The sequence below is a fragment of the Rana temporaria genome, chromosome 8 (assembly GCF_905171775.1).
Source record: "Rana temporaria chromosome 8, aRanTem1.1, whole genome shotgun sequence".
In the NCBI taxonomy this organism is placed as follows: Eukaryota; Metazoa; Chordata; class Amphibia; order Anura; family Ranidae; genus Rana; species Rana temporaria.
This window is the reverse complement of record NC_053496.1, coordinates 2,909,033-2,931,379: the sequence shown is the minus strand read 5'-3', so window position 1 is coordinate 2,931,379 and position 22,347 is coordinate 2,909,033. Positions and strand designations below refer to the sequence as shown.

Sequence of the window (22,347 nt, the reverse complement as noted above, 5' to 3'; positions counted from 1 at the left end):
TTAGAGCGGGAGGCTTTCTTCTTCTTCTGGGGGGCGCTGGTCCTCACTGCAAGGTGGGGATAATACGTTCTTCCTAAATATATTTTGCATGAGCTCGCCAATAGACTGCCTCAGCTTCTGCTTCATATGTTTCCCCATGAAGACGTAGAGTATTGGGTTGACGCAACTATTGAACATGGCCAGAGACTGCGAGAGAATGTACAGGATGGGCAGTACCCGATTATCAGTGTATTGCAGGGTTACTCTTATGATGTGGTAGGGCGCCCAGGTGGTGAAAAACACGACAATAATACTTATTGACATCTTGATTGTTTTTCTACCTACTTCAGAAAATCTGATATGTTGGGCTTTAAAAGACAGATGAATGTAAGAGATACAAATGATAAAAAGAGGGATCAGAAATCCAAACATCGCACATGTGAGGTAGAAGGGCTCTATCATGTGAGGTTCTAAATAACAGGAGGTCTCGTTATGAGAGGTGCCATATCTCTTGTAGATGACGGCAGGCAGACACATCACGAAGGACAACATCCAAATAGCCAAGCATATAATCCACGCCATTCTGATTCTTCTGTGATTTCGGGCCCACACGGGATGGACCACCAGAATCCATCGGTCAACGCTGATAGCCACCAGGGTGAAGACACTGGTATACATGTTAAGGATGAGGATGAACAATAACATCCAGCAGATGGCAGGACCGTACAGCCAGTCAGGGTAGAAGGACTGCACTCCACACAATGGAAGACACAAGCAACACATGATATCGGCCAGAGCAAGGTTCCCAAACCAAACGGTGGTCACGGTCCTCTCCATCTTCACTCCAGTAACCCAAAGCACCAGAGCATTGCCGGGGACACCCACGAGAGTAGTGAGAGATAAAACCAGGAATGTGAACATCAGCTCAGTCTTGGAAAACGTGGTTGGTTCCATTTCACTGCTGACATTGAACATCTTGTTTAGCTGTAAAGACATCAAGAGTTACTTCATCTGTCTGATTATTACTCAATTCCATATTATTGTAAGGAAAATAATGTAACTTGTATACAAAAAATGTTGAAAATATTTTCTTCTATCTTTTCATGTGAAGAAATGACACTTTGCTACAATGTTGTGTAGTGAGTGTACAGCTTGTATAACGGTGTAAATTTGCTGTCCCCTCAAAATAACTCAACACACAGCCATTAATGTCGAAACCACTGGCAACAAAAGCCAGCACTGCCTTAACCATCTTATTTTCAAACCCTGCCTTAACCTTCTTGGGCATGGAGGTCACCAGAGCTTTCACAGGTTGCCACTGAAGTCCTCTTCCCCTCCTCCATGACGACATCACAGAGCTGGTGGATGTTGGAGACCTTGCGCTCATCCACCTTTCGTTTTAGGAGCCCCACAGATGCTCAATAGGGTTTAGGTCTGGAGACTGTAACAGGCACAGTTGCGCCACTCTTCCTCTCTCTCTATGGGCGCTTAAGCACCGTATTGCGTTCCATGTTGGAACGCATATGGCACTCACGCGATGACATCATCGCCCGGCGCCATGATGCGTTCCAGCTTGGAACGCGGAACTGCATCTTATACGGTGCTCTATTCCAATCTCAGCAATGAACTACTCCTGATATCCTGCCTATAAAGGCATGCATAGGAGATACAGGCGTTGTTCTATTATTGCCAGCCGTAGTGTCAGCTGTAGAGGCAGGCTTAGCCTGTCAGCTCAGCCATGCTGCTGTCCTTACTCCCTTTGCCGGAACACCGCTCCAGGAATCAACTACTACTTTGCTGCTAAGACTTCCTACAACAACTGGCTTGCTGGGAACTACCTTCATGCCACGAACATCTTGCACTATGGACATTCCATCTCCTGCATACAGATCTACAAACGGATAAGTTGACATTCCTTCACTTGTAGTTCTATAGGAAGATATAATGCTAATGATTCATCTATTACTATTGCACTATTACAAATACCGTGTGGATATTACTATATCTTCTGGGAGATAATAATGTACTAAAGCTTATTGCAAAGGAGTACCTAAAAGGGACAGCTACCTCTAAATCATTATAGCAAGTTACCTCAAGTATGCTACTATAATTACCTGAGCTATACCGCCTCTCACATGCGTGCATTGCTACATCTATATTTATAGCTCATGTCTACAACTATAATTACCTGAGCAATACTGCCTCTCATATTCTTCTACAAATAAATACCTCAAGTGTGCTACTATAATTACCTGAGCAATACTGCCTCTCATAAGCAATAGTATTATACCAGTTTACCTCAAGTGTGCTACTATAATTACCTGAGCAATACTGCCTCTCATAAGCAATAGTATTATACCAGTTTACCTCAAGTGTGCTACTATAACTACCTGAGCTATACTGCCTCTCATAAGCAATGGTATTACTTCTGCCAATTTTCCTCAAGTATGCTACTATAACTACCTGAGCTATACTGCCTCTCCTATAAAAGTACTACTACTCAATTAAAGTACTTGTTATATGCAAGCTACAGTTGTTACTACAACCTCTATTACTACGTGCCAGACATGAGTACAAATCCTCGTAGGCCTTGTCCTAATTGTTGAACTTGTTCTCTCTAACTTTTCTATGCTAGGGGGTTGATGTTATTCCATAGCATCTCCCCTAGTGGCCTTATTACATCTCTACATGCCAAGGTTATATGATGTAGAGAACCCCTCAAACTCCTGTTACGAGGAGAGACGCCTGGGGTCCTTACTGATAATAACCTGCATGTAGTGGTGTATTGGGATATTGTCCTTGAACTAATTTTAAATGCTAAGCTCTGGTCGCATAATGTAATGCATCCATGCTTAGTGGCTCAACGCCTTTCTTTATGTGACAGAGAGATGATGTATAGATCCCCCAAACTCCTGTTGCGAGGAGTGACGCCTGGGGCCTAATACTGAGTTGTCACACAGAGAATCGCATTGAAGTCCTTGCTACGGCAGTTGTGGTTCACTCCGTTCACCAGTGCTGTTACAGAGACATGCTTGGCCAGTCCATCACCTTTACCCTCAGCTGCTTTAGTAAGGCAGTGGTGGTCTTGGAGGTGTATTTGGGTCGTTATCATGTTGGAATTCTGCCCTGCGGCCCAATCTCTGAAGGGAGGGGATCATGCTCTGCTTCAGTATGTCACAGTACATTTTGGCATTCATGGTCCCCTCAATGATCTGTAGCTCCCCAGTGCCGGCAGCACTCATGCAGCCCCGGACCATGACACTCCCCCCCCACCATGCCTGACTGTAGGCAAGACACACTTGTCTTTGTCCTCCTCACCTGGTTGGGTCCATACATCCCAATTTACAGCCCCCCTAAGTGAGTATCCATCATAAATGGCAAGTGCTCATTGGTCAGTGCAGCCACATGACCCTACTGACCAATGAGAACCATGTCTGAGTCTTCTTCCAGTAAGGTGTCCAAGAACAAAGAAGTGCTTCTTATGGGTCAGCAAACGGTCACATGGTCATGCTGACCAATGGTTCGGGGGAAGATAGATTTATTTCAGTGTATTTTCCCCATTATCTCCCTCTCTAAAATTCTTTTCTACCACTGCCATCGAACTGCAAATGTAACCTTGCCACAAATGTAGCGGAAGTTATCTGCGCTGTTTACACAGTTTGGGGGCATCGTGACTTCTGAGGGAAAATAACACACAACTGTTCCTTGGAAATGTTACGCAATGACAATTTCACAAGTCACCAGAAGTACCCACTCCTCTCCTGTACAAACTGTCCACTGCCATGTCCCCCACACTTATCACCCACTGTCCATGGTCATACTCTCTATACTCCTCTCCTGCACAATCTGGCCACTGTCATACCCTCCTAACTCCTCTCCTTCATCCACTGTCCACTGACATACTCTCAACACTCCTTTCCTGCATCCAATGTCCATTGTCACCCCCCCCCCCCTACACCCCTCTCCTGTGCCCACTGTCCATTGTTATATCCCCCCACACTCCTCTTTTGTACATGCTGCCACTGTTATACCCTCCCTGCTCCTCTCCTGCACCCACTGTCCATGATCATATCATCCACAACCCTCTACTGCACATACTATGCATTGTCATACCCCACAGACTCCTTCCTTGTACTTACTGCCCCCCATCATACCTGCTTGTACCTCTCCTGCACCCACTGCCCACTGTCATACCCTTCACACACCTCTCCTGCACCCACTGTGCATTGTCATACCCCCCACCCTCCTCTGTTGCACATAGTGCCCATTCTCATACCATCCACAGCCCTCTAATGCACCCACTGTCATATCCCCCACTCTCCTTTCCTGTACATACGTACTGCCCCCAACATCTTTGTGCCTCTCCTGTATCCACTGCCCACTCTCATACTCTCTACACTCCTTTCCTGTACTCAATGTCCATGGTCATAGCCACCATGCCTCTCTCATGCACCCACTTTTCATTACATGCTCCAGAATCCTTTTTTGTACCCACTCTCCATTGTCATGCCCTCCATACTCCTCTCCTGTACATACTGTCTATTGTCATTCCCTCCACACTCCTCTTCTGTAGTGTACATAATGTCCATTGTCATACCCTCACTACTCCTCTCCTGTACATACTGTCCACTGTCATATCCCCCCATACTCCTCTCCTGTACATACTCTCCATTGTCATACCCTCCATACTCCTCTCCTGTACATACTCTCCATTGTCATACCCTCCACACTCCTCTCCTGTACATACTCTCCATTGTCATACCCTCCACACTCCTCTCCTGTACATACTGTCCATTGTCATTCCCTCCACACTCCTCTCCTGTACATACTCTCCATTGTCATACCCTCCATACTCCTCTCCTGTACATACTCTCCATTGTCATTCCCTCCACACTCCTCTCCTGTACATACTCTCCATTGTCATACCCTCCATACTCCTCTCCTGTACATACTCTCCATTGTCATTCCCTCCACACTCCTCTCCTGTACATACTCTCCATTGTCATACCCTCCATACTCCTCTCCTGTACATACTCTCCATTGTCATTCCCTCCATACTCCTCTCCTGTACTCCTGTACATACTGTCCATTGTCATTCCCTCCACACTCCTCTCCTGTACATACTCTCCATTATCATTCCCTCCACACTCCTCTCCTGTACATACTCTCCATTGTCATTCCCTCCACACTCCTCTCCTGTACATACTGTCCATTGTCATTCCCTCCACACTCCTCTCCTGTACCCACTCTCCATTATCATTCCCTCCATACTCCTCTCCTGCACATACTCTCCATTGTCATTCCCTCCATACTCCTCTCACCTTTCGTACTTTTATATCATCTTCTTATATCTTTTGCCTCTTCTTCTCTCTGCCTGTCTACCTTCATATCTAACCCCATTTTTTCCCCCTTTGTCTTCCTCATTCTCCTTCCTCATCTTTCCCCTTTCTATTCCACTTTCTTCCTCTCACTCTTCCATCTCCCATCCATGGTGGAATGACTCCTCCATGGCCGGTCTTACCTCTATCAGTCTGCAGCAGATGGAGAGAAGAACCTTCCACCTCCTCGGAATGTTTCAGAGGAACAACTGATGCCTAAAATGTATTCTTACCATAATTTACACAACTATTATGGTAACACACCGACTTCCTTCCTGCAGGTTTTTTGTGAAATCGTTTTATAAGCAGGTAAGACGCCGTCCCTAAACTAAAATGCCATCAGTGGGTCTTTGTCCTTTTCAGTTGTCTTTATTTTTGTGTTTTTCATATTTTATCCTTGCTGTAGACGGGAAAGGTACAATTTTAAAGCGGGGGTTCACCCATAGAGAACACTTTTTCCCCTTAGATTCCTGCTTGTTTTGTCTAGGGGAATCGACTAGTTGTTTTAAAATATGAGCTGTACTTACCGTTTACGAGATGCATCTTCTCCGCCGCTTCCGGGTATGGGCTGCGGGACTGGGCGTTCCTATTTTGATTGACAGTCTTCCGAGAGGCTTCCAACGGTCTCATCCATCGCGTCACGATTTTCCGAACGTCGGTGCGCAGGCGCAGTATAGAGCAGCACCGACGTTCGGCTTCTTTCGGCTACTAGTGACGCGATGGATGCGACCGTAGGAAGCCTCTCGGAAGACTGTCAATCAAGAAGGAACGCCCGCTCCCGAAGACCCATACCCGGAAGCGGCGGAGAAGATGCATCTCGAAAACGGTAAGTACGGCTCATATTTTAAAACAACTAGCCGATTCCCCTAGACAAAACGAGCATCCATCTAAGGGGAAAAGATAAAAAAAAACAAGATTGGGTGAACTCCCGCTTTAAGTATAGAAAAGTTGGTAATTGGCTCTTCTACCTTTAGCAGTAATGACCTCAAGTTAATATTTCCATCTGCTGATGTGAGGATCACAAGGAGAAGAACATTTTGGGGTATATTTATTATTATGTTCTTCCAAGTTTCTGGGAATTCTGAAGAATCACTGCCCATACTGGATAATTTTCCAAAGTCAGGCAGTAATGTCTAGAACGTCTGCTTGGTACCTCTGAGGTCCTCAGTTTAACTTCTGACCAGGACACTATCTGCATGGAGTTGGCATATTCTCCCTCTGCTTGCATGGGTTTCCTGCAGGTACTTCAATTTCCTCCAAGAATCCAAAGACATGGTGGTAGGTTACATACTGTATATCCCAAAGTTTGTGGACTCTATAACTTCCCTACAGACTAAATAATATACACTGAGTTGGGTTATTTTCACCAAAGAAATTGAGCAGAATACATTTTGACCTAAATTTATGAAGACAGATTATTTATTTGCAAAATTGTATAACAAAAACATAGAAAAATATGTTCTTTTTTCAATATTTTCAGTCTTTTTTGGTTTATTTAGCAAAAAATAGAAAACCCAGTGGTGATTAAATACCACCATAAGAAAGCTCTATTATAAATTATAAAAATGTTATATGGGTAAAGTGTTGTATGACCGCGCAATTGTCATTCAAAGTGTGACAGCGCTAAAAGCTGAAAGTTGTCCTGGGTAGAAAGGGAGTGAAAGTGCCCGATATTGAAGGGGTTAAAAATGTGCTGGAGACTCTCTTTTATTGTGTTGTATATTGCCGTGCTCACATGTACCTGCAGATCAAAGTGGCCGCCATTTATTTTTTTCTTGGGGAATTTGGTGCAGACACATCACCAGGAGTCTTCAGCTGCCTTGTGAAGGAGATGTCTGGGCTTCTGGTGTGTTGCTTCCTCTAGGTGAGCCTGCTCTCTGCTTGTGAATTGCTGTCTATGTCCCATAGTTGGGAATTCAGATAGTTTTAGGTAATGGACCACACTTACCAGAGGTGCCTTCATGTAGCAGTGTGGCTTCTACATGAACAGTATTTGCAAATGTATGCTAATACTTCTGTTTTTAACCCGAGTAACTGAAATATATTATTATTATTATTATTATTATTATTATTATTATTATTATATTATTATTATCATTATTATCAGGGATTTTTTTTTACAGAACAGGTGCAGGTATACTCCCAGCTTCTGAGTCACCACTTGTCTCCGCCCCCTACCCACCTCCGAGCAGTGTCCCTTATTTCCACCCGCTACCCACCTCTCAGTACCGCCCCTTTTGGAGAATATGCAACCAAGTATTAATTTGTGATGCTAAGCAATTTATTCGGAATGTGCTCATAATAACAAGAAAACCAGTAAAATAGATCCCCTGGAACCAGCAACAATAGCCCACCCTCCCCCCGCAACAATGATCAACCCAACAACAATAGATCCCCAAGCAGCCAGATTTAATAGCCCTTTAGAACACCCATTGTCATTACATACATTCAGTGCTGGAGGTGCCAGGAACTGCATTCCCCCACGTTCCTGCTGAAAAAAAGCCCTGATTATTAGTATTATTATTATTTTGGTGGGTAGTATAAATGTAGATATACACGGTATATGCCATTGTTAATTTACATCTGCAGCAGACATTTTCCTGGCTGTCATGTTTATCCTCTTGCTTCAGTACTATGGGCCAGATTCACAAAAGAGATACGACGGCGTATCTCCTGATACGCCGTCGTATCTCTGTTTTAGGGCAGTTCTAACTATGCGACTGATTCATAGAATCAGTTACGCATAGCAAGCCCTAATATCCGACAGGTGTAATTGAATTACACCGTCGGATCCTAGGATGCAATACTTCGGCCGCCGCTGGGGGGAGTTCGCGTTGTAAACCAGCGTCGGGTATGCAAATTAGCAGTTACAGCGATCCACGAGGTTTTTCCCGTCGTTACGTCGTCGCAAGTTTTAGATTCCCGTCGCAAAGATAGGGCACCTTTAATATGGTGTAAAAGTACTCCACCATGTTAAAGTATGCCCGTCTTTCCCGCGTCGCTTTTGAATTTTTTTGTTTTCCCGGCGTAAGTACGTTACGCACGTCGCGATTCTCAACACGTCGGCGCGTCATAATTTCGTCGAAAATTGCGACCGGAGCATGCGCAGTACGTCCGGCGCGGGAGCGCGCCTAATTTAAATGGTACCCGCCCCATTTGAATTGGGCTGCCTTGCGCCGGACGTGTTTACAATACACCGCCGCAAGTTTCCAGGTAAGTGCTTTGTGGATCGGGCACTTAGACTGAAAACTTGCGGCGGTGTAACGTAAACGCGTTACCTTACGCTGCGCCGCAGGTACGTGAATCTGGCCCTATGTGTCCCGTGCCCTAAACAAGTAAAGAAATAAAGATTTCTTTACAGATAAGTGTAGTTCCAGCTTAGTGATCAGTGGACAAATCGGACTTGGGGGGGGGGGGGGGACTTGCATATATACTGATAAAGGTCAAATGGTCAATAAGCACTAAGCCCTGATGGCATGTGACGTATTCAAAACATACAGTATGGCCGCCCTAACACGCAATGATAAGATGCTGATCAGTAGTTGATCACAATCACTAATAAAGCTAAAAACGCTAAAACATCTACAAATCCATTGCATACATTAGAGCGGGAGGCTTTCTTCTTCTTCTGGGGGGCGCTGGTCCTCACTGCATGGTGGGGATAATAAGTTCTCCCTAAATATATTTTCCATGAGCTCACCAATAGACTGTCTCAGCTTCTGCTTCATATTTTTCCCCATGAAGACGTAGAGTATTGGGTTGACGCAACTATTGAACATGGCCAGAGGCGGTGAGACAATGTTCAGGATGTGCAGTACCCGATTGTCAGTGTATAGTATGGCTACTCTCATGATGTGGTAGGGTGCCCAGGTGATGAAAAACACGACAATAATACTTATTGTCATCTTGATGGTTTTTCTACCTACTTCAGAAAATCTGATATTTTGGGCGGTAAAAGCCAGATGAATGTAACAGATACAAATAATAATAAGAGGGATCAGAAATCCGAAAATTGCACGTGTGAGATAGAAGGGCTTTCTTATGTGATCTTCTGAAGAACATGAGGTCTCGTTATGAGAGGTGTGATATCTCTTGTAGATGGCGGAAGGCAGACACATCACAAAGGACAACATCCAAGTAGCCAAGCATATCATCCACGCCATTTTGATTCTTCGGTGATTTCGGGCCCACACGGGATGGACAACCAGAATCCATCGGTCAACGCTGATAGCCACCAGGGTGAAGACACTGGTATAAATGTTAAGGATGAGGATGAAAAATAACATCCTGCAGAGGAAAGGACCGTACAGCCAGTCTGAGTAGAAGAACTGCACTGCACTGAATGGAAGACACAAGCAGCACATGATATCGGCCAGAGCAAGGTTCCAAAACCAAACAGTGGTCACGGTCCGCTCCATCTTCACTCCAGTAACCCAAAGTACCAGAGCATTGCCGGGGACACCCAGGAGAGCAGTGAGAGAAAAAACCAGGACGGTGAATATGCGCTCAGGGCTGTAATATATGTCTGGCTCCATTTCACTGCTGACGTTGGAAATCTTGTTTACCTGTAAAGACATCAAGAGTTACTTCATCTGTCTAATTATTAATCAATTCAGGGCTTTTTTTCTGTTGTTCCCCCGGACAGTACGGGTTTTGAATGGGGTTTCTCCCTCCATCCCTCATTCATCTCAGACTCTGACCACACACCCTTTGAGTCACGCCCCTTTAAGCCACACCCAATATTACCCTCAAACCACAACCATTTTTTGCTTCGTGTGCCACAATTTTCTTTCCCCACTAGACCACACCTACAAATGAATATCCGCCCACAGACACAAAAGTGTCCCTAATTTTTTTAACAACGTTGCCAACAAATATATATATATATATATATATATATATATATATATATATATATATTGTGGCAGCAGGCAGGTTAAATTCACTGGTTGCATCCAGGATGCAGTGTATATATCCCCTAGGTTCAGGCTTTATGGACTTGATGAGCCCAGCTGAATTAGGTGGGCTCATTGGGTCCTTTAAAAAAAACTCCCAGCAGGAAGAGAGATGCTCAAACCTGGAACCAGATCTGTGTGGATAGTCTGGGGAGTGTGATCTCTGTGCGGTGAGACCAAGCCTGTGTGACTATTTCTTAGGCCTCGTACACACCAGAGGATATCCGCTGGAAACGGACCGTTTCCAGCGGATAAATCCTCTGGCGGATTTGGATCTGATGGCTTTACACACCATCAGATCGAAATCCGCGCGGAATACATCCGTGGTGACGTGTCGCGCCGCTGGAAGGTAACTACTTCCACGCATGCGTCGAATCATTACGACGCATGCGAGGGATGGGAGCGGACAGATTGATCCGGTGAGTCTGTACAGACGACCGGATCAATCCGCTGGACACGATTCAAGCGGATAGATTTCTTAGCATGCTAAGAAATTTATATCCGCTTGAAATCGATCGGCTGGACGAATCTCCGCGGAAAAATATCCGCTAGGCCGTACAGACGACCGGATTTGTCCGCTGGAACTGATCCGCGGATCAATCCCAGCGGATAGATCCGGTCGTCTGTACGAGGCCTGAGAGATTTAAACAGCAGAGAGTCAGGGACTGGGGCAGCACAAGGCTGTACCCAGTTGTTAGTTAGGGACACCAACGTTAATAGCGAGCAGGTCAAGTTGACCATGATTTATTTTTGTATTTCTTTTGTTTTCAGTCATATTTTTATTTGTATATAGTTCAAATAAAACCGCACCTTTTTGTTTTCCTCCTACCACTGTCTGCTGTGCCTAATGTTTTTTGTGTGCTGAACCCTTCCAGGGGGTCACACACACCCGCTGCCTGGCTAAACCCTCACAGTTGGTGGAGAATGCGGGCAGTATTTTTTAAAGGCCAGCATGGAGGAGATACTGAAACAGCTGGCTCTAGCAAATGCCAATCAGCAGCAGACAAATGCAGGTTTGCAAAAGAGCCTCGCAGCTCAACAACAGAGCCTCGCAGCCCAGCAGCAAGCTCACCAACAGAGCCTCGCAGCCCAGCAGCAAGCTCACCAACAGAGCCTCGCAGCCCAGCAGCAAGCTCACCAACAGAGCCTCGCAGCGCAACAGCAGACAAATGCGACTTTGCAACAGAGCCTCGAAGCCCAGCAACAAGCCCAGCAGCGATCTGAGGCCCGCTTCATAGACCTGTTGCAGTAGCAAGAACAGAGACTACAACAACAAATGGAGACTTTAATGCAGCAACGTCTGCAGACCAGTGAGGCAAGTGGTTCCACTAATACCGCATCCTTTGGGGTGAGTCGTTTACTGACAAAAATGACTGGAGAGGATGATCCAGAGGTGTTTTTGATCACATTTGAAAGGACTGCTGAAAGGGAAAAATGGCCCAAGGAGCAGTGGGCTGGACTGGTGGCCCCTCTGTTAACTGGCGAATCGCAGAAAGCGTATTATGACTTAGAGCCTGACCAAGCAAAAGACTTTGTGGTGCTAAAAACTGAAATATTGGCACGGCTGGGTGTCACCCTGACTGTCCGGGCTCAGCGTGTGCATAACTGGACTTTCCGGCTTGGAAAACCCCCCAGATCTCAAATGTATGATCTCATTCACCAGAGCAGGAAGTGGCTACAGCCAGAGACTTTGTCAGCACCAAAGATTGTGGAACGTGTTGTGATGGATCGCTTCCTGAGAGCTCTTCCTACTCCCACCCAAAAGTGGGTAAGCCATGGAGACCCAGAAACGGCCGATAAGCTTGTGGATCTTGTTGAGAGGTACTTGGCTATAGAGAACCTGACTGCCTCTTCCAGAGACTCGCAGACTTTCCCCCCTGTACACACTATACGAAAAGTGAACAATCGTGCCTTATTCAGATTCTTATTTTTCTTCCTATATTCTCATAGTGTGTACCCCCCTTAAAGTGGTTGTAAACCCTCAGGTAGAACTTTCACCTACAGGTAAGCCTAGATTAAGGCTTACCTGTAGGTGCTTGCAATATCTCCTTAACCTACACGGTTTAGGAGATATTTGCCAAAAAACCTGTACCGATGTCTACGGAGCATGCGTGCCATAGACAACGGCGCAGGCGCACTGAGCGTGAGGTTTTATGAATGGGGTTATGCCGTAAGTGACGGCTCCCACGCGCATGTGCGGAAGTGATGTCACGCGACTCCGACCACGACCAGTCACAGAGCCGGAGTTCGCGGACCCCGGAAGAAGAAGGGTGACGAATGCCTGCTCGCTACTAGTGAGGAAGACCGGGACATCGCGGGCTTCTCCTGCAGGTAAGTGACACATAATGGGCTACTATGTGATGCATAGTAGCCCATTATGCTTTACCTTTGCAGGGAAACAAAGAGGAAGTAACACCCATCAGGGTTTACTTCCTCTGTAAGGCTCCGTTCACACATAGGTGTTTTGTACAGTGGGCGGAATCGTCGCGATTCAGCCTGCAATTTCAAAATGGGATGTTAAAGTGTCAAATCCCCACATTGGCGTGTTCGGATGCCATTAATTTCAATGGCACCTAAAAAACGTGATTCTGCCACAATTGTTGCACGACAGATCGCGCTGCAATCGCACTTCTGTCGCACAAACCAAATCGCGTGACCCATGTTGCCCAAAATCTTTTTGGGGCAACATAACTTTCCATTCATTTATTGGTTTTTCATGTAACATTTTCATGCTCCCTCTTCACCATTGGGATTGTGAAAGACATGGACTTCTTCTTGTTTAGCCAATGACACAGATAAGTTGCACATGTAATGCAACAATAATGAGGGGCCCGACTCTTGTCCTGATCCCCTATTTTGCATCTAAAATATCGGTGGTCTGTCTTTTTTACCACTGACCTCATACTGCAAATGTAACCTCGCCACACATGTAGCGGAAGTTTTCTGCGCTGTTTACACAGTTTTGAGGCATCGTGACTTCTGAGGGAAAATATCACACAACTGTTCCTTGGAAATGTTAGGCAATGACACTTTCACAAGTCACAAGAAGTGACTGTATGATGTATGACTGTACTTTGTAATAAAAGAACAATAAATTACAGTCAGGTAATAATCTTTAGTCTCAAAGTGAAGATAAATTTACACACTTCCATGTGGTACCATTTCCATTGTTCTACCGTACTTTATATACAAGTTACGAGACATCCTGATCATCAGACACCTCCCTCCCTTGTAAGCAAATATACCCCCCGTGTGTATAAATCTTTATTGTGAAATATCTTGAAAGTTTAAGCCAATCAGCACCTTTATCACCTGCTTTCTAATTCATCTAATCAAATAATGTAAAATTGACCAATTTGTTTCTCATCAGAGGTCGATAATTTCCCATTTTTTTTTAGACCAGTGAAATTAATTAAAAACGTATATTTGGATAGGAGTGGGGTACAGAGTTCAGTAGTATTTTGAGGACACCCATCTTCCTCCTAGAGATACAGAGCACAGTCCTTGCAGTAACAAATAATGGACTGAACGGGGCAGGGACACCAGGAACAATGTCCATGGGGTAGTAGCAGCACACTCACTAATGTCCTTGGATAGTTGGATTCCTCCTTCCAATATCTTCCAGACACAACTCCAGTGAATTTTCCAAAGGTGGGACCTTGATGAGCAGTAGGAAAGGACAGCTGGACTACCCAGAAGGGCAGATAAGACCCCAAAGGGGGATAGAACCCCAAAATAAAACCAATGTGTGGTCAGCAGAGGTGTTCATTAAATAAAAAAGCACCTGCTGACCACACATTGGTTTAATTTGCATGATTATAGAATAATCCCTTCACCTCTAATGGCTGTACATACTGCCCCCAACATACCTCTTTGTGCCTCTCCTGCACTCACTGCCCACTGTCATCTCTACACTCCTTTCCTGCACTCACTGTCCATAGTCATAGCCACCACACCGCTCTCCTGCACCCACTTTTCATTACATGCGCCAGATTCCTCTTTTGCCCCCACCCTCCATTATCATACCCTCCATACTCCTCTCCTGTACATACTCTCCATTATCATACCCTCCAGGATCCTCTCACCTTTTGTACTTGTAGCGCCTGTGTACTTTCGTACAGGTGCTATATTCAAATTTAGTGGGAGAATGAGAGAGTTATGTTGCTCTCATTCTTTTATTTGACAAATTTGTCTGTCGCCAAATCTGGATTGTCCTGTGGGTCACTCTGTGCTTCAGAGATGCAGTCTTATCTCTGGACGGCAGGTGGTGCCAGAGGGGTCCAGACGCTTCTTCCCAGCAGCCAATTGGAGGAGTTTTCCCTCGCGGGGCATGCTGGGGAGGGGTATTTCTGTGGCGGAGGCCATGGTTCGGGGTTCTTTGTGGGTTCCTGGTTTCGGGTGCGGCACCCACCTTTAGGATGTGCGCACATCACGGGCCCCACCACTATGGCCTACCAGGTCAGGGTCGTGTGCTACGCGGAGTTCCTGACTCTGGGATCTCATAGCCCAGAGCAACCGATGCTGCAAAGGGGCCCCAGTGACTTACTGGGTCCCCACTTCTATTGAGAAGATCCCAAGCTGGGTGCTGTTCGGTGGGGGATCGGTCTGAGGAGAACCCGGAGGCAGGTGATCCAACAGGGCTTGAACGAACCATCGGGGATCTGGGCACTGGACACTGACAGGTCACATTCAAGATGTCAGTTGGTGACCCCAAAGACATACCGGGAGGATTTGCTCTTTCATTCACAATTTCAGCACTAGGCCTGTGGCAGAGGTCTCATCTAACATCTTAATTTAATTAGAGCCAAGTCGGTGGCAGAGACTTGTCCCTTCCAGAAGCTTTAAGTGGCGCTCTGGCTGCCAAGCCTGTGAGAGAGGTCTGTACATGGGCACTTTTACCCACTCCGGCTGGAGTGGCGACGCAGAATAGTACAACTACAAAAAAAAAAGTTACAGGACTGCCTTTATTATCCGTAGCCTGCTACTGTGAAGTTGCTCTTCCTTCACCAATCTATCCTGTCTACCTCAAGTTACATGTTGGTCGTGTTTGACCGGGAAAATAAAGCATTCGAAAACGTCAAACACCGGTATGGACATTCTGTTATTGCTCTCAACACCACCATCACCCCTAGACACAGAATAGAGGTAACTTAAAAACGCAGATCCCAAATCTAACCAGCGGCTCCTCCGGGGGTAGCGCTACATACTTTTATGTCATCTTCTTATATCTCTTGCCTCTTCTTCTCTCTGCCTTCATATCTAACCCCATTTTTTCTCCCTTCGTCTTCCTCATTCTCCTTCCTCCTCTTTCCCCTTTCTATTCCACTTTCTTCCTCTCACTCTTCCATCTCCCATCCATGGTGGAATGACTTCTCCATGGCCGGTCTTACCTCTATCAGTCTGCAGCAGATGGAGAGAAGAACCTTCCACCTCCCCGGAATATTTCAGATCATGTTTAAAATGCATTCTTACCTTAACTTACACAAGTATTATGGTAACACACCGACTTCCTTCCTGCAGGTTTTTTGTGAAATAATTTTTTAAGCAGATAATAAGCCGTCACAAGGACTAATGTGAATGTACAATATGTAAAGGGCTGTGCAAATTGTTGGCGCTAGATAGTTTCCTGTGATAAAAATAACAAATAATGGTCAATATGCAGACAAATACCAAATATTGGCAGTGATATCATTGGGAACCCCTTCTCCAGATTTTTCTGGGTACTTAAAACCGCTCCATTGGTTGGAAATCCCTCAATGCTCATGCACAGAGATGGGGGGGGGAGTTATACTGCCCTTTGTTTTGACCTTCAAACAATGACGGGATGCCATGGATCACAATCTGGACATTGCTGGAACCTGGAAAGTTATTTAGTTAAATAGAACAATAATGGCAGGTTGTCTCTTTTTTCTTATACTTATCTTACCCCCACACACAGGAGAACTGGATTTGGGTCAAGGGATTGCCCAGCTGAAGTTCCTCTTTAGCTTCTACTTGATCTTTCTGTGGCCCCCACCAACTACTCATGTGATACTCCTGCCCGCACAACCTGCTGATTCCATCCAGTTGGCATCTCTGGTCTGAAGTTCTGCCAGGAACCTCCTCCGGCATTTATGTACCTCCTATACCACATCAGCACCTGTCTCACCGAGAGGGGCACTTGGCCTGGAGATACAAGAGCGGCTGCCCTTGTCATCCCAATCATTACATGATATCCGACATAAGTGAGAGAGAGGCAGTCAGTGAGTGAGTGAATAACTTATATAGCGCTACAAATGCGAACTGAATCGCCTCAAGGCGCTTGGCATCCATTTTTCTTCTATTTAGACTTCAGTTTACAGTCCTCTCTCCATCGATCTGTAAATTTTTTTTAACACGGACTGCCTTTCTCTGCCAAACCTAACACCTAAAAACATGTTTGAAAACCCTCAGAGCTTCTTTTACTATGTAGAATAGCTCCAATGGGGGTAATGCTACATAAAGTAGGGATGACTCTTGGAATTTAGTGCTGCTAGACTGTAATCAGCATAAGTTGAAATAATAGCTCTGTTTTCACTTGGTCATCCCTAAGTCCTGCGTTATTGTTTGGTTCTGTCTGCTGCTGGGGTGTGTCCCTTGCCATAGTGTAAGGAGATTCAGAAAGGATGGGTTATGAATTGTGATGTCCTTCTGGTCAGCTGCTAGATGGTTTATTATTTATGATCTAGTGTAGCTCACGTCACCCTGGGCTCCTGCCTGGGGGAGGGTGTTTGTTGGATGTCTTGTCTTCCTAGAAAAAAGATAAAGCAAAGGCCTAGCACATTATTCACAGCACTTTATTAACACTTTATTAAAGGATAAAGGTGTGCATAGTCACAAAGGCAATGAATATAACAGCATTGTACGTAAGCTCTAAAAATTAAAGGTCTTCAACACAACAAAAAGGTTTTGCTCTGAAGAAGGGGGTATAGTCCCTGAAACACATCAGCTAGTTTACAATGTTTGTTTGCATTTGAATTTCATTTTGCTGAAAACCTTTTAGTTCTGGAGCTTACATACAATGCTGTTATTTGCATTGCTTTTGTAAATATAGGCACTCTTTTATCTTTTAATAAAGTGCTGTGGAGAATGCACTAGGCCTTTGCACCCTTTATTTTATCTTTTGTGTAGTTGCAATTTCCCCCACTCTCAGGAGGGTAGCATCAGCATTTTACATTGGTCCAGCCTGGGAATTGATGGTCACAACGTGTGGCTAGCAATCAGTTTGGTCTTTATGGAATCCCCTAACACTGTGGTGTCAAAACATTATCTTGAGATGTCTTGATTTTCTAGGCCTGCTGCCTATGGAGGTCAACCATGAGCTTGAGAGACAAGGCCATAGTCTGGGGTCTAAGCTCACACTGTCATACAGGATGTGGTCTTCACTAGGGGTGGGGGGGGGGGTTAGAGCTGAGCCCGAGAAAGGAACACCACGCAGGAACTATGACTTTAGGTGCCCAAGAGGTGGAAGGATAGCTGGGACCTCATCTGAAGTATGGTGTCTCACCCAATATTTGCCATGCCTCCTACTACATACCTTGAACTGTCTACTGTCTAAAAATAGGTAATTTGTGGGGGTTTGTACTGTCCTGACGTTTTATTACCTCAAGAAATGAGATCGGCTGTCAGTACATGAGGATTGGTGGATTGTCAGATATATATCCCATAGTTTGTGGACTCCCCTACAGACAAAATAATATACACTGATTTGGGTTATTTTCACCAAAGAAATAGATTTTGACCTACAATAATGAAGAAAGATTATTTATTTGCAAAACTGTATAACAGAAACATAATTTTTTTTTTATATATTTTCACTAGTTTTTTATTTTTATTTAGCAAAAAAATGAAAACCGCAGTGTTGATTAAATACCACCATAAGAAAGCTCTATTTGTCTGAACAAAATAATACAAATTTCCTATGGGTACAGTGTTGTATGACCGCGCAATTGTCATTCAAAGTTGACAGGAAAGCTGAATATTTTCCTGGGCAGAAAAATTGTGAAAGTGCCCAGTATTGAAGGGGTTAAAAATGTGCTGGGGACTCTCTTTGTATTGTGTTGTATATTGCCTTTATCACCTGCAGATCAAAGTGGCCGCCATTGTCTGGGCTTCTGGTGTGTTGCTTCCTCTAGGTGAGCCTGCTCTCTGCTTGTGAATTGCTATCTATGTCCCATAGTTGGGAACTCAGACAGTCCATGGTAATGTACAGTATTTTAAAATGTATGCAACTAAATCCTCTGTTTCTAACCCCAAAAAAATGAAATAGTTTCTTCCTATTAACATTCTTATTATTATTATTATTATTATTATTATTCTGCAATGCGGCTTCTACATATATTTACATGTGCAACAAAATCTTTTATTTTTAAGTTAACTGAAATAGATATTATTATTCTTTTTTGGTGGGTAGCTGAAAAGTAGATACACTGTATGCCATTGTTAATTTACATCTGCAAAAGTCAGTTTCCTGGTTGTCGTGTTTATCCTCTATGTGTCCCATGCCCTGAACAAGCAAAGAAATAAAGATCGGACTTTACAGATAAGCAGACTTGTTCCAGCTTAGTGATCAGTAGACAGATTGGACAGCTTGCAAGGAGGGGGAGGGGGGCTGCACATATACTGATAACACCTCTCACCCCAAATGGTCAATAAGCACTAAGCCCTGATGGCATGTGACTTATTCAAGACATACAGTATGGCCGCCCTAACATGCACTGATAAGATGCTGAGCAGTAGTTGATCACAATCACTAATAAAGATAAAAACTCTAAAACATCTACAAATCCATTCCATACATTAGAGCGGGAGGCTTTCTTCTTCTTCTGGGGGGCGCTGGTCCTCATTGCATGGTGGGGATAATACATTCTCCCTAAATATATTTTGCATGAGCTCGCCAATAGACTGTCTCAGCTTCTGCTTCATATCTTTCCCCATGAAGACGTAGAGTATTGGGTTGAGGCAACTATTGAACAACGCCAGAGACTCTGAGACAATGTCCAAAATGTACAGCACCCAATTGTCAGTGTATAGCCTGGTTACTCCTATGATGTGGAAGGGCGCCCAGGTGATGAAAAACACGACAATAATACTTATTGAGATCTTGATGGTTTTTCTACCTACTTGAGAAAATCGGATATTTTGTACTGTAAAAGCCAGATGAATGTAACAGATACAAATGATAATAAGAGGGATCAGAAATCCAAAAATTGCACATGTAAAATAGAAGGGCTTTCTTATGTGAGGTTCTGAATAGCAGAAGGTCCTGTTATTAGAGGTGTGATATCTCTTGTAGATGGCCTCAGGCAGACACATCAAGAAGGACAACATCCAAATAGCCAAGCATATCATCCATGCCATTCTGATTCTTCGGTGATTTCGGGCCCACACGGGATGGACCACCAGAATCCATCGGTCAACGCTGATAGCCACCAGGGTGAAGACACTGGTAAACATGTTAAGGTAAACAATGAAAAATAACATCCAGCAGAGGACGGGACCGTACAGCCAGTCTGAGTATAATGACTGCACCGCCCATAATGGAAGAGACAAGCAGCACATGATATCGGCCAGAGCAAGGTTCCCAAACCAAACAGTGGTCACGGTCCTCTCCATCTTCACTCCAGTAACCCAAAGTACCAGAGCATTGCCGGGGACACCCAGGAGAGCAGTGAGAGAAAAAACCAGGACGGTGAATATGCGCTCAGGTCTGATATATATGTCTGGCACCATTTCACTGCTGACAACTAGAAATCTTGTTTACCTGTAAAGACATCAAGAGTTACTTCATCTGTCTGATTATTACTCAATTAAGGGCTTTTTTTCTGTTGTTCCGGCACCTATGGCAGCCCTTTTAACCCGGACAGTACGGGTTTTGAAAGTGGTTTCCCGTGCAGGTGTCTCCCTCCCCTGCTTGCGCTGTTCGGCACCCTGCCCGAGTCCCCGGCGCTGTGTGAGTTTTGCGGTGTGGTGTTGTCACGTACCTGATGGGAGACTGAGATGACGAGGTCGGCCTCTCTTGTATCTCCCGCCCTGGCACCGCTGGAGATGAAACAGAGGACACCGAGGGACAGGAGGAACATGAGTGCCTGCAGATGAAGACTCCGACAGCAGAAGCGGGAGGTGCGAGCCGGGATGAGTAGGAGGCACTCCGCGGGAGCAGCGACACTGGATATCAGATGAGGTGTAGTTCCTGGAAAACTTGTAGCAGGAAGTCGCAGGAAGTCGCAGGAGCAAGTCTCAGACACTGGGGGGTTGCCAGGGCTCAGCACAGGAAGCAGATGCGGGGTCATACAGAAAGCCGGGTCAAGTGGAAGGCGGGCAGCGAGGTACCAAGCAGCAGGCGGTAGCAGCGTCAGGTGAATAGCCAGGATCAGAAACCGGTAGTCAGGGGATAACAGAGTTCAGGAACGGGGTCAGGGCAAGCCAGGTTCAGCAACAGGAGATCAGCAAGGTAACAGCAAGATTCAGGGTATCAGGGTACAAGCTGAAGACCAGTCAGCACTGCCTGATGGTCAGAGCTCTCTTTAAATAGGCATCAGGAAGGATCTTCCTGTCACATGATGAGCCTATGGCTCCCATTTCATCTACTGGCAAGATTGCCAGTACTTCTTCTATGGCCATTTCTTCTACTGGCAAGATTGCCAGTACTTCTTCTATGGCCATTTCTTCTACTGGCAAGATTGCCAGTACTTCTACTACGGACATTTCCCTGACACTCCGTCCTTTCCTTACAGGTGTTCTGTAAAGCACACAGTGTGCTGTAAGGTAAGGTGACCAGATTTTTTAAATGAAATCCAAGGACATATTTTTTTTTTCTATTGGCAGATGGTAAACTATTTTATACGCATATTTTCATCAAATTATATACGCAGTCAGTAGTGTAGGGTGGGTTGTCAGCGCCCAAGACAAGGCAAGAAAATTGCACCCCCGCCAGACTTTTAGCACTCCGAGTCCCTTCTAGGGATGAGCTTCGTATTCAAGTCAAACTCATTTTCGATTTAAACATCGTATGTTCGATCGTTCGTCGAAATACGAACAAAACAGGTAGCTTGCGCCAAATTCGAGTTACGTTTCACAGACCATAATTCACTGCGGCATTGCTGGCTGATGATTGGCCAAGCATGCACTATGACCCGCATGCATGGCCAATCACAGCGTGCAAAAAAAGGAGAGCCATAATTGGCCAAAGCCAGGGTGGCTTTGGCCAATTATGGTTTAGGGGGTTTAGTACACCCCCCACACTATAAAAGGCCGCCTGCAGGTCGCCTTGTGTAGTGTGTTGCGGTGGTTAAGAGAGGACAGAGAGAGTGTAATTTTTTGCAGGTAGATAGAGCAGGCAGGCAGGCAGGCTAGTCAGTTAATGTTACAGTGTGTAGAGGATATATATGCATCCCAGGTGTTGTACATATATTTATACACTGTATAGTTTAGCTAGATCAGTTCTTCCTAATTTACTGGCAGGCAGGTGATTGTGCTAGCTGCAGTATTCTCACGTGGTTTATTGCCTGTGTGCTCTGTAGTTTGCACCTAAAGATTCAGGAGCAGTGATTTTAATGATGCTTAAATTAAAAAAATAAAATAAATGAAAAATTCCTTTAAATATTGTACCTGCTGGGTGTCTATAGTATTACTGCCTGTAAAAACGTCTTTGAGAACCCGGGTCTTGCCCGAGGAAACATGTATCAATGGAAAAAATGTTTTAAAAACAGTCGTTTTTTCAGGAGTCCTAAAAAAAACAACCGTTTTTAAAACTTTTTTTCCACTGATACATGTTCCCTGGGGCAAGACCCAGGTTCTCAAAGACGTTTTAAGACAATAACTTGCATATTGGGCTTTAAAATGAGCACTTTTGAATTCGAACGTTCGAGTCCCATTGACGTCAATGGGGTTCTAAATGTTCGCGCGAACGTTCGGTCGGTTCGAAGGTTCTGGTGCGAACCGAACAGGGGGGGGGGGGGGTTCGGCTCATCCCTAGTCCCTTCCACTAGTACAGTAGTACTAACCAAGTTGATTCC

General features: G+C 45.0%; 3 protein-coding genes across 3 annotated transcripts; all 3 read right to left on the bottom strand.

Annotated features, from left to right (window-relative positions):
* LOC120909831 (C3a anaphylatoxin chemotactic receptor-like) lies at positions 1–5,488 on the bottom strand. The gene is made up of 3 exons (XM_040321558.1): positions 5,451–5,488; positions 1,734–1,908; positions 1–963 (listed from the first exon to the last, which is right to left on the bottom strand). Exons 1-3 carry the CDS (start codon positions 5,486–5,488, stop codon positions 1–3), a joined length of 1,176 nt encoding a protein of 391 aa, XP_040177492.1.
* A 3,347-nt stretch (positions 5,489–8,835) lies between these two features.
* Positions 8,836–9,892, bottom strand: LOC120910319 (C3a anaphylatoxin chemotactic receptor-like). Its single transcript, XM_040322095.1, has one exon. The coding sequence runs from the start codon at positions 9,890–9,892 to the stop codon at positions 8,960–8,962; it is 933 nt and encodes a 310-aa protein (XP_040178029.1). The 3' UTR covers positions 8,836–8,959.
* An 8,805-nt stretch (positions 9,893–18,697) lies between these two features.
* LOC120909829 (C3a anaphylatoxin chemotactic receptor-like) lies at positions 18,698–20,062 on the bottom strand. The gene has a single exon (XM_040321557.1). It carries the CDS (start codon positions 20,060–20,062, stop codon positions 19,130–19,132), a length of 933 nt encoding a protein of 310 aa, XP_040177491.1. The 3' UTR covers positions 18,698–19,129.
* Between the last annotated feature and the right edge of the window lie 2,285 nt (positions 20,063–22,347).

Excerpts from the sequence above, each read along its gene's own strand:
- LOC120909831 (XM_040321558.1), bottom strand. The coding sequence starts at position 5,488 with ATGGAGGAGTCATTCCACCATGGATGGGAGATGGAAGA. Across the intron at positions 1,909-5,450 it reads CATGGATGGGAGATGGAAGA|AACTACAAGTGAAGGAATGT; the intron begins GTGAGAGGAAGA and ends ATCTTCCTATAG. Across the intron at positions 964-1,733 it reads GCGGTGTTCCGGCAAAGGGA|CTAAACAAGATGTTCAATGT; the intron begins GTAAGGACAGCA and ends ATGTCTTTACAG.
- LOC120910319 (XM_040322095.1), bottom strand. The coding sequence starts at position 9,892 with ATGGAGCCAGACATATATTACAGCCCTGAGCGCATATTCACCGTCCTG.
- LOC120909829 (XM_040321557.1), bottom strand. The coding sequence starts at position 20,062 with ATGGTGCCAGACATATATATCAGACCTGAGCGCATATTCACCGTCCTG.